The sequence below is a fragment of the Salvelinus namaycush genome, chromosome 11, assembly GCF_016432855.1.
Source record: "Salvelinus namaycush isolate Seneca chromosome 11, SaNama_1.0, whole genome shotgun sequence".
Classification (NCBI taxonomy): Eukaryota; Metazoa; Chordata; class Actinopteri; order Salmoniformes; family Salmonidae; genus Salvelinus; species Salvelinus namaycush.
The window spans coordinates 20,443,942-20,458,349 of NC_052317.1; the positions used below are offsets into that span (position 1 = coordinate 20,443,942).

At 43.7% G+C, this 14,408-nt stretch overlaps 1 protein-coding gene across 1 annotated transcript in view; it reads left to right on the forward strand.

Moving 5' to 3' along the window:
* The first annotated feature begins 1,694 nt into the window (after positions 1–1,694).
* Positions 1,695–14,408, forward strand: part of LOC120055277 (E3 ubiquitin-protein ligase HECW1-like) — a 45,149-nt gene continuing 32,435 nt past the window's right edge. Inside the window, 6 exon segments of the mRNA XM_039003162.1 lie at positions 1,695–1,811; positions 4,320–4,653; positions 5,120–5,227; positions 7,475–7,569; positions 8,715–8,790; positions 9,925–10,094. Of these exon segments, the coding sequence (XP_038859090.1) occupies positions 1,695–1,811; positions 4,320–4,653; positions 5,120–5,227; positions 7,475–7,569; positions 8,715–8,790; positions 9,925–10,094 (900 nt within the window).

Sequence of the window (14,408 nt, forward strand, 5' to 3'; positions counted from 1 at the left end):
ACTTTAAACAGCTTGGAAAATTCCATAAAATTATGTCATGGCTTTAGAAGCTTCTGATAGGCTAATTGACATCATTTGAGTCAATTGGAGGTGCACCTGTGCATGTATTTCAAGGCCTACCTTCAAACTCAGTGCCTCTTTGCTTGACATCATGGAAAAATCAAAAGAAATCAGCCAAGACCTCAGGAAAAAAAATTGTAGACCTCCACAAGTCTGGTTCATCCTTGGGAGCAGTTTCCAAACACCTGAAGGTACCACATTCATCTGTACAAGCAATAGTACGCAAGTATCAACACCATGGGACCACGCAGCCGTCATACCACTCAGGAAGGAGACACGTTCTGTCTCCTAGAGATGAACGTACTTTGGTGCAAAAGTGCAAATCAATCCCAGAACAACAGCAAAGGACCTTGTGGAGATGCTGGAGGAAACGGGTAGAAAAGTATCTATATCCACAGTAAAACGAGTCCTATATCGACACAACCTGAAAGGCCGCTCAGCAAGGAAGAAGCCACTGCTCCAAAACCGCCATAAAAAAGCCAGACTACGGTTTGCAACTGCACATGCGGACAAAGATCGTACTTTTTGGAGAAATGTCCTCTGGTCTGATGAAACAAAAATAGAACTGTTTGTCCATAATGACCATTGTTATGTTTTCAGGAAAAAGGGGGACGCTTGCAACCCGGAGAACACCATCCCAACCGTGAAGCATGGGGGTGGCAGCATCATGTTGTGGGAGTACTTTGCTGCAGGAGGGACTGGTGCACTTCACAAAATAGATGGCATCATGAGGGAGGAAAAGTATGTGGATATATTGAAGCAACATCTCAAGACATCAGTCAAGAAGTTAAAGCTTGGTCGCAAATGGGTCTTCCAAATGGACAATGACGCCAAGCATACTTCCAAAGTTGTGGCAAAATGGCTTAAGGACAACAAAGTCAAGGTATTGGATTGGCCAACACAAAGCCCTGACCTCAATTCCATAGAAAATTTGTGGGCAGAACTGAAAAAGCGTGAACGAGGCCTACAAACCTGACTCCGTTACACCAGCTCTGTCAGGAGGAATGGGCCAAAATTCACCCAACTTATTGTGGGAAGCTTGTGGAGGCTACCCAAAATGTTTGACCCAAGTTAAACAATTTAAAAGCAATGCTACCAAATACTAATTGAGTGTATGTAAACTTCTGTCCCACTGGGAATGTGATGAAAGAAATAAAAGCTGAAATAAATCTTTCTCTCTACTTTTATTCTGACATTTCACAATCTTAAAATAAAGTGGTGATCCAAACTGACCTAAGACAGGGAATTTTTACTAGGATTAAATGTCAGGAATTGTGAAAAACGGAGTTTAAATGTATTTGGCTAAGGTGTATGTAAACTTCCGACTTCAACTGTATTATTATTATTTGTGATGCTATCTTTGATATGATCCTGCTATTGTCACGTGCTACACATGCCCACATGCATCTGTCCTTCCAATGTTATCATGATTTGTTATAAGAGATATTATTCTTTAGAAATCCACAATGACCTGGTGATGTAAAAGTCTAATAATGACTATCTTCCATATTCCTACAGATACCTTGCAACTGGAGATTCCTTCAAAACGATTGCCTACAGTTTCTGTGTAGGGCACTGCACGGTTGGGTGGCCAGGGCCATCTGGGACTGCCTACCTGTGTCCTGCATAACTTCATGAGGATGTACATGAGGACCAGGAGAGGATCTGCAGCTCGCTACCATGTGCCAGAGGAGAGGTCTGCTTCTCTGCAGGATTTTTCAAGGATGGGCGCTAACAACGCAGCACAGGAGGCAATCTGTGTGCGGGAGATCTTCACCTCCTACTTCTTCCAAGAGGGTGCTGTTCCCTGGCAACACCATAGACTAGACTATGCACAACCAAAGGCTCTTAAGAGCCATCCACATTGCAATAAGTGTATTCTTCCATTTACTTCGCTATGTCAACTGCATTTATTCAATTCACAGTTTAGGTAAGGGTAATGTCTGTACAAAAACAGAACAGGCTCCTTTAAGAGTCACCCATATTGAAAAATGAAGAACAATTAGACACCCTATAACCCACAGCTACACACTCGTGTATCAATCTGATTGATGGATTGTGTTGTGCAGTAAGCAGGCTCAGGTGTATAACTGTGGCTCCTTCCACCTTCAAAGAACAGGCAAGAGGGCCAACCATGGAGAATAGTACGACACGTTCATTATTTCTATTTATGTAGAAAATAATGTAGAAAACGCTATATTGTTTGTCATCGTGTGTCTGTATGTTTTTCAGTATAAAGTACTCTTCAGCCACTTAGTGTGGACAACGGGTGAGGCGACACACAGATTCCTGTTGAACACTGTCTCTTCAACTACCTTATTTTCTCAATAACAGTCTCTCTCCTTCACTTCCTCCCTCTTCCCCCCTTCTGCCTAAATCCTCTAGGTTATATCAGCTGTGTCGGTGAACCCCTCCCGCATCTGAAGTGGCTACATAGAGGGCACAGTATGATCAGAGGTGAGAGGTCACTTGGTCGGGTCAACAGGAAGTATTATTAAAAAGATGCTTTACATTGAAATACAGCTAGAGATGTAGTAGTCCCAGAGTTAATGATCCAAGGACAGTTTAGCATTTTACCACCTGATGATTATGATGACTGACAGTGTCAGCATGATTAAGCCTTGTGTTTTTTGTATTTTATCTCTCTCTCCATCTGTCTCTCGTCTGCAGGTATGTTTTGATGTGAGAGAGGATGTCAACCCCCAGTCCCGTCATTGCCACCTCACCCGCTCTTAAGATAACCTTCGGGCCAACTGGGGAGATACCACGAGAGACACTATTATGCAATTGTGATGAACTGAGAGAATATTACGTTTAGTCGCACTGTAATCCATGAATCATATGCGGTCATCCCTGCTCCTCTTTTCCTTTCTGTTTTTTACACTCTCTCACACCTCTCTCCTCACCTCCTCTTTATTCCTCTGTTTTTATCATGCACACCAGATGTGCATTGAACTACAGATTGACCTTCTATTTATAATATAAGATTACAATTAGAATGCATGTATTATGTATTTATAACACTTGGATAATGAACTTCTTTCAATAAAGCGTTTCACATTCTCTCCTAGTTGAAATGAAGTCTCTCATTTGATGAAATACTACACCTATCCTGTGTCCTCAGATCAGTGCAGATGAAGGAAAGTAAATATTGAGATGAACCGGTTTTAGAGTATTTACATAATGCATAGGAAGTGTAGTGTACTGTTTTTAAAATCTGTTTCTGTGTATCAGTTACAAATCAGCCTTTCACTAGTTAAATCATGTTTCTAGTCTATTCCGTAGTTATAATGTGTAAACATTGCTGTCCCATGGGCAGGATTGGTAAACACTGTTGAAGTGTATAATTTAGGGGTGCAACTTTCACTTTCTGAAATTGCATTTTTGTCCGCCCCCCTCCACAGTTTTATCATTGGAATATTATTAGAAAACGAGGCAACGGTGTGCTTTAGGACCATGCGGATGACATTCATACCTGAACCGCACCTTTATTTGCAAAGGTAGAGTACATGATCAGTGAATACATTCAATCTACAGGCTACAATGTGGGAATCTCATGCTTGGTAATAACTACATGTAACTACATGCATCCTTGGCGCAATAAAGTTATATTATATTCTACTCAATCCATAGGCTTCATTAAATCCATTCAGACTGTTTTGAACACTCTCCATTCCTTTGAAACTTTGTGAGTATAATGTTTACTGTTCATTATTTTATTGTTTATTTAACTTTTGTTTATTAGCTATTTCACTTGCTTTGGCAATGTAAACATATGAGAGAGAGAGGCAGCACACTCAGTCCCCTCTGAACAGTCTGTGCAGGACAGGGCCCTCGAGTGAACCGCACCTTTATTTGCACTCATCTCTCACTCATAGCACTGTGCTGCTCCCTCTTCATTAACTAGGCATTGTTGTCTCTCCTCCCACTCATAAGTTATTGCTACATAGTGGAGAAACTTCCAAAAGATTTTAGGATTATATTTCCTGCTGGTAATATTCCCACTGTAGCTCCACTTTCTCTGCAGGATGGTACAAATCACTACCTCTTAGTCTGCCAGAATAAACCAACAGAAAAACACACCTGCAATGTTCTTAAACATGGCGATGAAAGTTTTGATTGGACTTCATCTACAGTATGTATCTCAAAAACGCAGAAATAACAATGCTAACATTTGGCCTCCCTAAACTCTCTCCAGTACTAGCTCTCCATCCTCCACATTCACAGTTTCTCTCCTTCTTTCCTCTCCTCTTCTCCAGAACTTGTACCAGAACAGGTTTCTCGGACTCGGACTAGCAGCAATGGCATCCCCGTCACGTTCGTCCCAGAACCGCCGGCGCTGTAAGCACCCGATCCGCCACAGCTACAATCCCGAGCAGTTCCCTAACGTCAACTTCCAGAACGGCTTTCCCGAGGTCGTGGCGACTATGCACCGCTCGACCAGCGACACAGACCTGGTGACATCACACAGCCGTTCAACGCTCACCGTCAGCACCTCGCTCTATGCCATCGGTCAGACCCAGGACATCCTCATCTGCTGGAACATCAAGGAGGAGGTGGACGCTGGGGACTGGATCGGCATGTACCTCATCGGTGAGCACTGCCATAACAGTGATTTTCATAGAAGGGACCAAAGCAATACGTAATAGTAGATGATAGTGAGGCAGCTAGAGACAGTGAGATGAAGAGCAGCTTATTTCCAATCTTGTAAACTGTTACACATGCATGTGATCTTCTTTGAAGTTAGCTTTTGGGGAAGAGGGAGAGGTGTGTAGGACAAGAACTAGAATGTGTTCATTCAAGTCTACAGTATTTGAAAGGGACTGTATGTACACTACATAGAGAGCAATGTGATGACTCAGGTCATGTTAGGTCAGGTCATGTCCAGTCTGCCTTCCCTTTGAGGTAATCTAAAGGTCATTTGAGGTAATCTAAAGGTGGTGTTGTGGTGCTCAGGCACAGTTAATGTTACATATCCACAGGTAACTGACAATGCTTGGGTGATAATGTAATGGGACTTTGTATCTCACCTTACCTCCCTCTCTTTCGTCTCTCTCAGAAGAAGTTTCGTCTGAGAACTTTCTAGACTACAAGAGCCGCGGAGTGAATGGTTCGCATAAGGGCCAGATAGTGTGGAAAATTGAGGCCAACTCCTATTTTGTGGAGCGTAAGTGTATTTCTGGAAATACATCCAAAACCAGCTACATTACAGTACACTACATCCTCCACACACTGAGAGAGCTGTTTTATAACGGATGTAGCATCTAGCACTCAGAACAGGACACTGCTTCGTCAGTGCATATTGTAAATCTTTACATAACACTGAAACTATCTCATAACTATTTTGTTTCTCATTACCATTGTGACCATTTTGTATCTTCAGACTTCCATAAGTTTCAGGATTTCCCTTTAGAATCACAAATCCTTCTTACTCTGCACAGATTAAAGCAAGTCTATTTGGAAGAGATTCCCATAAATAAAATAATTGACATAATTTATACAGCCAAATGATCCCATTAGTTCCTCTAGACTAGAGAACCGACACTGACTGTACAGTACAGTAGGCCCCGGTGTGGACAGCTCTGCTTAGACACAAAGTGCAGCTTTGAGTAACTACCATAGTGCTATCCTCCTCTCATCTGGTTCTGCTAACGTAATACGTTGTCATCTGTGGGTGATTTTGTTATTTAGCTAACACTGCTTATTGTTTATTTACCTAAAGTAAGACTCATCCCTCAAAGAGCTCCTCCCACCTCATCAGTAGGGACAGCTCATTAGCAAGAATCAGATATCTATCAATCAATCAATCAATCAATCACATTTATTTATAAAGCCCTTTTAACATCAGCCGATATAAAAGAAACCCAGCCTAAAACCCTAAACAGCAAGCAATGCAGATGTAGAAGTACGGTGGCTAAGAAAAACTCCCTAGAAAGGCCAGAACCTAGGAAGAAACCTAGAGAGGAACCAGGCTCTGAGGGGTGGCCAGTCCTCTTCTGGCTGTGCTGGGTGTAGATTATAACAGAACATGGCCAAGATGTTAAAACGTTCATAGATGACCAGCAGGGTCAGATAATAATAATCACAGTGGTTGTAGAGGTTGCAACAGGTCAGCACCTCAGCAGTAAATGTCAGTTGGCTTTTCATAGCCGATCATTCAGAGTTAGAGACAGCAGGTGCAGTAGAGAGCGTCCAAAACAGCGGGTCCGGGACAAGGTAGCACGTCCAGTGAACAGGTCAGGGTTCCATAGCCGCAGGCAGAACAGTTGAAACTGGAGCAGCAGCATGACCAGGTGGACTGGGGACAGCAAGGAGTCATCAGGCCAGGTATTCCTGAGGCATGGTCCTAGGGCTCAGGTCCTCCGAGAGAAAGAGAAAGAGAGAGAGAGAGAGAGAGAGAGAGAGAGAGAGAGAGAGAGAGAGAGAATTAGAGAGAGCATACTTAAATTCACACAGGACACCGGATAAGACATGAAACATGCTCCAGATATAACAGACTCACCCTTGCCCCCGACACATAAACTACTGCAGCATAAATACCCGGACAGGGTCAAACAGACAGGATATAACATCACCCACTTTGCCAAGGCACAGCCCCCACACCACTAGAGGGATATCTTCAACCACCAACCTACTACCCGGAGACAAGGCCGAGTATAGCCCACAAAGACTTCCCCCACGACACGAACCTGAGGGGGTGTGCCAACCCGGACAGGAAGATCACGTCAGTGACTCAACCCACTCAAGTGACGCACCCCTCCTAGGGACGGCATGGAAGAGCACCAGTATGCCAGTGACTCAGCCCCCGTAATAGGGTTAGAGGCAGAGAATCCCAGTGGAGAGAAGGGAACCGGCCAGGCAGAGACAGCAATCAATCTTTTGGCCAATACCATTCGCTGATGCCTGTGTGCCACCCTGTAGGCTCAGTGGTGTTGATTCTCAAGCATCTCCATTTAGCTACCACAGTAGATTAGCAGCTTGGAAAGCAGCCACTGAGATTCTTATCTCTCGGTGTAATTAAAGGGATAGTATTATCTCTCTGTGTAATTAAAGAGATAGTATTATCTCTCGGTGTAATTACATGGATAGTATTATCTCTCTGTGTAATTAAAGGGATAGTATTATCTCTCTGTGTCAGACTCCGCTGCTAATAACCATGTAGCTGAGGACCGTCTGCTCTCTCTCCCCCAGTTTATTGGCATGCTGCTCACAACAGCTTCCTTAGGTCACGCTGGTGTGTCTCTGGCCTGTTTTTGAGAGCTTTCCAACTGTGAAACCTGATAAAGGTGCCAATAAACAGAGAAATAGTGTATAATGCAAACAGTAGGTAATTTTAAAAAGATAGAACAATCTCTCTCCTGTTCTTAAACTAACTTCTGTCCTCTCTTCTGTCATTTGTCTCTTTTTTCCTCAGTGGAGACCAAGATCTGTTTTAAATACTATCATGGTGTGAGCGGGGCACTGCGTGCCACCACCCCCAGTTTGACTGTGAAGAACCCCTCAGTTCCGGTGAGCGTGTAGGACTACTTAGTCCCAACCTGGTATTAGTGCTACTGTACATGGGCTCTATGTGTTCATATGGGCTTCTCAAGGGGCACTGAAGGGAAGAGGTGGTGATTTACAACGGATCTACTGTATGTCTTTCCATCTAAAGGATATATTTTTCCATTGTCTGGGTTGAAGCTTTTCTTACCACTTTAGAGCCTAGAGTGGTAAGAAAAGTAAGAAAAAAAATCCTGACTGTTCCAGAAAGGGGTTAGCATGTCATCTGTTGTCCAGTGTTACCTGGATTACTAGGGGTTATCAGACGTGATTTAAAGGGCAGATATAATGGGTTTAGCAATCCATTAGATTGGTTTACCCTTCTTTTCTCATTGACTGGAAAAGAAAATCCTGAAATTGAAAGTGGTGCTAAGTGTAAATTATTATATGCTTATTGGCTGGATGACATTGCCTGTCTTGAGAGAGATCACGCACAGACAGACAGCAGTCTGAGAGATAGACAGACAGATACGCCACAGCCAGAGGTGAACAGAGAGGGGAATCAGATAATGTCCTTGTGTTGTCCCTGTGGAGTATACTGTAGTAGAGGTCCCCTGTGGGCACTCCAGCTGTCTGCTGTAGGCCCACTGCAGCCAGGGAGTGAAATGCATTAGCCCAGGCCTATGCAGGCCCTGCCCCCACAGCCTACATACCCCCACACTGCTATAATGACTAGTCACTAGTCCTCCTAGAGATCACACCCAGAGGAACAATCTCAGAGAAACACATCAATGTCACAGCCTGTCAAAATGCCATTGTATTGTTACTGCTGTGATGGTGTGTGTGCGTGCGTTTGCATATGACCTTTATCCTCCACCCCCATCTCTCAGTGGCCCTCCATCTCTCAGTGGCCCTCCATCATCTCTCAGTGGCTATTTTCCACAAATCCAGCCTGCTATAAAGACCCTTAGGCAGGCTTACACCTGTGGAGGAGGAACAGGGAGGAGAGGTGCTTTAAAGGCGGGCGCTGATGTGACTCTTTCTTTCTTTCTTTCTTTCTCTCTCTCTCTCTCTCTCTCTTTCTTGTGCTCTCTCTCTCTCTCTCTAACCCTCTCTCGCTCTCTAACCCTCTCTTTCTTTCGCTCTCTCTTTCTCACCCTCTCTCTCTGTAGGTGTTTAAGCCCATCACCAATGAAGAAGTCCCCCAGAGCACAGGCAGCAGAAGACTCATTAGCTTCTCCCTCTCAGGTGAGCATGCCCCCCGCCCCTACCACCACGTTACCTTGGCAACGCGTCTCTACAGGGTTGGGCCAGCACACGTGCCAGCATCACTGTGGCAAAGGGCAACACACAGCTTGTGTCTCCATAGCAACTCATCCCAGGATTCAGATACAGTACTATCATCCATCTGGAGTACATCATGTGCATTACAGGAAGGAATGTTCTGTGCCAACTGGCATGATACAGAATGCTAGCAGTTAGAGAAATATTGACAAACCCACACTTACATGACGGTGATGAAAAGGATTCCTTTCTCCTAACACTTCCATACTTAAATGCGGCTGTTTCATTCCCAAACGCTGCATGAAGAAATACATCACATCTGTAGAAATGTCACAAAAACATCCTAACAAGTGAGGCTCTGACTCATCATAGGAAAAGCACAGTGAGTCTATTGTGCTAAGTGTTTCTGACAGTCCTGAGTTGAGTTGGATTCCCAACTGTGAGGGATGCAGCAGCAGCAGTAGAGGCGGTATGATCCAGTTCCACCTGATTCACAGTGAGGTAGTGCAGATGAAAGGTGGGTGTGACAGCTTGCTAAATCGTGTATCCAAACGATTCTCTCCACCCACGGCTGCATGGGAGATGTCAGGGGGAGGCAGATGGGATTTCAGACAGCAGCTCTTCCCCCTTCGTCTTCAGCTTTGATCAACACAGGCTTACAAATACTGAACAAACATACTGACTGTAGTAGTCCCTGTCTGGTCCCAGATCACTGGAAGGCTATGCTACTGTATGACATGGCTGTCACAAATATTACAGAGCAGAGTTGGAGAGAAGTTCAAGTTAAATGCAACGCTATGCAAAATAATAATTCTGTCTAGATGTATTTTTCAGGGTGAGTTATTCTGTCTCTGCTCTGCTATAGTAGAACATATTATTACTATTGTAGAAGTACAGCATACTGTGGCAACACAGGATATTCAACTGAATTGATTTGCAGAACTAAAAGGAACATTCTCTTTCTCAAGGACATTCCTGCTGCCTGCACTCTGCTCCTCTTTGTCAGGAGTTTGGGATTTTCTTAAGCCGTTAAAGGTGTAATTTTAAAGCCTTTTATCCTCATCGTCTCCTCCTCTATACTCTTATCGTCTCTGGTAGATTTCCACGCCACGGGGCTGAAGAAAGGGATGTTCTTCAACCCTGACCCCTACCTGAAGATCGCCATCCATCCCGGCAGGAACAGCATCTTTCCAGCGCTGCCACACCACGGCCAGGAGAAACGCTCAGGCATCGTCTGTAACACCATCAACCCCCGCTGGCAGAGAGAGGTGAGAGGAGGGCCCTGACAAGGCTTTATATTCTATGTGTTCCAGGACAATTGTTGCTATCTGGCTCGAAGGACTATGAAAAAGCGAGCAACCTTGAGTATGCTCTCTGTAACAGGGCAATAAAGTCAGGCAGAGTGACAGTCTTAGGGAGCTTTATACAATATGTTATACAGGTACTGTTGACCTGGAACCATATTGAAACACTAACTGGGATGTACAGAATTTACACGGTTGTAACCAAAGTTGGTTTTCTTGTTTTTGCTCAAGAGAACAAGTGCTGAAAATGGGTTACAACAGTTGTGGTTTGGATGTGATGAGTTGATAGCACTATCCCTGCAATATACAGTGCATTCAGGAAGTATTATATTAGATTTTTTCCCTCATCAATCTACACACAGTACCCCATAATGACAAAGCAAAAACAGGTTTTTAGACTTGTTTTTCTGTAAATATCACATTTACATAAGTATTCAGACCCTTTACTCAGTACTTTGTTGAAGCACCGTAGGCAGCGATTACAGCCTCCAGTCTTCTTGGGTATGACACTACAAGCTTGGCACATCTGTATTTGGGGAGTTTCTCCCATTCTTCTCTGCAGATCCTCTCAAACTCTGTCAGGTTGGATGTGGAGCGTTGCTGCACAGATATTTTCAGGTCTCTCCAGAGATGTTCAAGTCCGGGCTCTGGCTGGGCCACTCAAGGACATTCAGAGACATGTCCCGAGGCCACTCCTGCGTTGTCTTGGCTGTGTGTGCTTAGGGCCCCAGTCTGAGGTCCTGAGCACTCTGGAGCAGGTTTTCATCAAGGATCTCTCTGTACTTTGCTCCGTTCATCTTTGCTGACTAGACTCCCAGTCCCTGCCGCTGAAAAATGGTGGTGCCTGGTTTCCTCCAGACCTGACGCTTGGCATTCAGGCCAAAGAGTTCAATCTTGGTTTCATCAGACCAGAGAATCTTGTTTCTCATGGTCTGAGAGTATTTAGGTGCCTTTTGACAAACTTCAAGTGGGCTGTCATGTGCCTTTTACTGAGGAGTGGCTTCCATCTGGCCACTCTACCATAAAGGCCTGATTGGTGGAGTGCTGCAGAGATGGTTGTCATTCTGGAAGGTTCTCCCATCTCCACAGAGGAACTCTAGAGCTCTGTCAGAGTGACCATCGGGTTCTTGGTCACCTACCTGACCAAGGTCCTTTTCCCTTGATTGTTTGGCAGGGCGGCCAGCTCTAGGAAGAGTCTTGGTGGTTCCAAACTTCTTCCATTTAAGAATGATGGAGGCCACTGTGTTCTTGGGGACCTTCAATGCTGCAGACATTTTCTCGTACCCTTCCCAGATCAGTGCCTCGACACAATCCTTTCTCGGTGCTCTACGGACAATTCCTTCGACCTCATGGCTCTGTTTTTGCTCTGAAATTCACTGTCAAATGTGAGATCTTATATAGACATGTGTGTGCCTTTCCAAATGAATGTCCAATCAATTGAATTTACCACAGGTAGATCCCAATCAAGTTGTAGAAATATCTCAAAGATGATCAATGGAAACAGGATGTAAGTGAGCTCAATTTCGATTCTCATAGCAAAGGGTCTGAATACATTAGCAAAAATGTCTAAAAAGCTGTTTTCGCTTTGTCATTATGGGGTATTGTGTGTAGATTGCTGAGGAAATTTTTTACTCAATCCATTTTAGAAAATGTCAAGGGGTGTGAATACTTTCCGAAGGCACTGTATACTTTTTTAATATACACTGAGTGCACAAAACATTAGGAACACCCACTCTTTCCATGACGTAGACTGACCAGGTGAATCCAGGGCTGTATTCGAATACCCATACTGTATACTACATACTTAATGAGTATATACTACATACTATTAGTTCATTTTAGTATACTGTAAGCAAACTGTATTGTTTCAGTTGAGCGTACTAGAGCTTCGCCTGTCTACCGGAAGTTGATGCTGTTGCTATGCAACCTCTTGCTAGCTTGTTAGCATAACAAATGACTAGCTAAATATTTTATGATTTTCGGTGTGTTTGTAAATTCAATCTGGAGTGGCAGAGTGCACTCTGGGTGTTTGTAAATCCAGAGCATTGTCAGATTGTCTGTTCGTAAATGTAGAGCGTTTCGCTCTCGGACCGTTCAATTGCAGTCAAGCAGCCAAATTAACTGGCTAACGTTGACTATATACTTCCAGAAACAAATGAGAAAACACCTCACTCTAACCATTTTACCCGCCCTAGCAGAGCTGGTTAGGCTGTTTTCATGTTATCCATAGCGTTGGTGACTGTGCTGCTGGCAAAAATGTAATTGCTTTTTTTTTTGCCGAAGTTTACTGACCCCAGCCATATTCAACGGGTGTTAAGCATTTGTAAATGTATCAGTTATTCTGCGGGAGAGTCCTCTGAAATCTGAGTAGATAGCCAGAATTAACAATGTCCATTTAAACGCAAAATGACTATACCACTTAGCTAAGAATTGTGTGAATAATCAAGTCAATAAACGTTGGGTAGTTAGTTAAATAGCAGATTAGTTAATATCTGCCTGGCAAGTTCGATCTATTAGTAGCCAACTAACATTAGGTAACCAGCTAACATACCGGTAGATGCTGCTGTAATGCAATGGGGTTCATAAGGATAGCATAGCTAACAAATTGTCAACCAACATAGCATGCAATGTAACTTATTTGAAAGTCATTACTTTATTACATTGCTCAACATTTTCTTAACATTTGACATAATTAGTTAAAGCAATGAGTTTGTATCCGCTCTCGTTGGACTTTTTTGCTTCGGCTGCACATTTTCCGCCATTTTCTACAAATCTGAAAACGTTGTGAAGCCATGCTCATTTTCTGAAGAATTGCATTATTGTTCCTAAAAGCACTGAAATAGTGTCCATTGCTTGTATACTTCGTATTTTGGCAAATTTAGTAAGACATCTGGGAACTTTTGGCATACTAACTATATCCATGCTATGACCAATAACTATATACTCAATTCACGTCACAAATAGTACGGTTAGTGCGTTTAGTATGAGTATTCGAACACAGCTCAGGTGAAAGCTATTATCTCTTATTGACTTGTCTAGTTAAATAAAGGTTAAATATAATACATAAAAATGTAAATTAATGATGTCACCTGTTAAATACACTTCAAACAGTGTAGATGAAGGGGAGGAGACAGCTTAAAGAAGGATGTTTAAGCCTTGAGACAATTGAGACATGACTTGTGTATGATTGCCATTCAGAGGGTGAATGGGCAAGACAAAAGATTTAAGTGCTTTTGAACAGGGTATGGTAGTAGGTGCCAGGCGCACTGGTTTGAGTATGTCAAGAACTGCAATGCTGCTGGGTTTTTCACGCTCAGCAGTTTCCCGTGTGTATCAAGAATAGGCCACCACCCAAAGGACATCCAGCCAACTTGACACAACTGTGGAAGCATTGGAGTCAACATGTGCAGGAAGCGTTGGAGTCAACATGGGCGGGAATCGTTGGAGTTAACATGGGCCAGCATCCCTGTGGAACGCGTTCACACCTTGTAGAGTCCATGCCTGACGAATTGAGAATGTTCTGATGGCAAAAAAAGGAACCTAATATTAGGAAGGTGTTCCTAATATTTTGTACACTCAGTGAGTGTGTATGAATGTGACAGTGTTGTTTGGTGAGCGATATTAACTTGAGGAACAATGTGTATTGCACGGGATGCTGAGATCTCATTAAATCCATCCGCTGTGTTCCTCCTCATCATCATGGGGGGATTTGCATTTACACTGCTAATGAGGAGAGTGCTTTGGAGGACAGACAGTCGGAAAATGGGTCAAACAGGCAGGCATGCAGGCAGGCAGAGATAGACAGAGAGGGCGCGAGAGAGAGAGTAGAGGAAGGTAGAGGGGGTAGGAGGATTTTATTTTACATGTCTTTTGGAGAGAGGGAAGGGAAAAGACGTTTGAGGGACTGGCAGGCAGTAGGCTTATTAACATTTGACTTGTTTAGGGAGGGATATTCCCCTCTCTGGCTGTATCTCCTCCTCCTGAACACAGCAGTACTCCCTCCCTCCCTGGCTGTATCTCCTCCTCCTGAACACAGCAGTACTCCCTCCCTCCCTGGCTGTATCTCCTCCTCCTGAACACAGCAGTCTGGCTGTATCTCCTCCTCCTGAACACAGCAGTACACCCTCCCTCCTTCCCTGCCTCTTTATATTCTTCATCATTACCCTCCTTCCACTTCCTCTACTCAGCAGACAGTGTCTCCTTCTGATTCAGGGGCTTTGGTTTCGAAAGCTATTTCAAGGACAAGAACAGTCAAAATGCATTATAATTTATAATGTA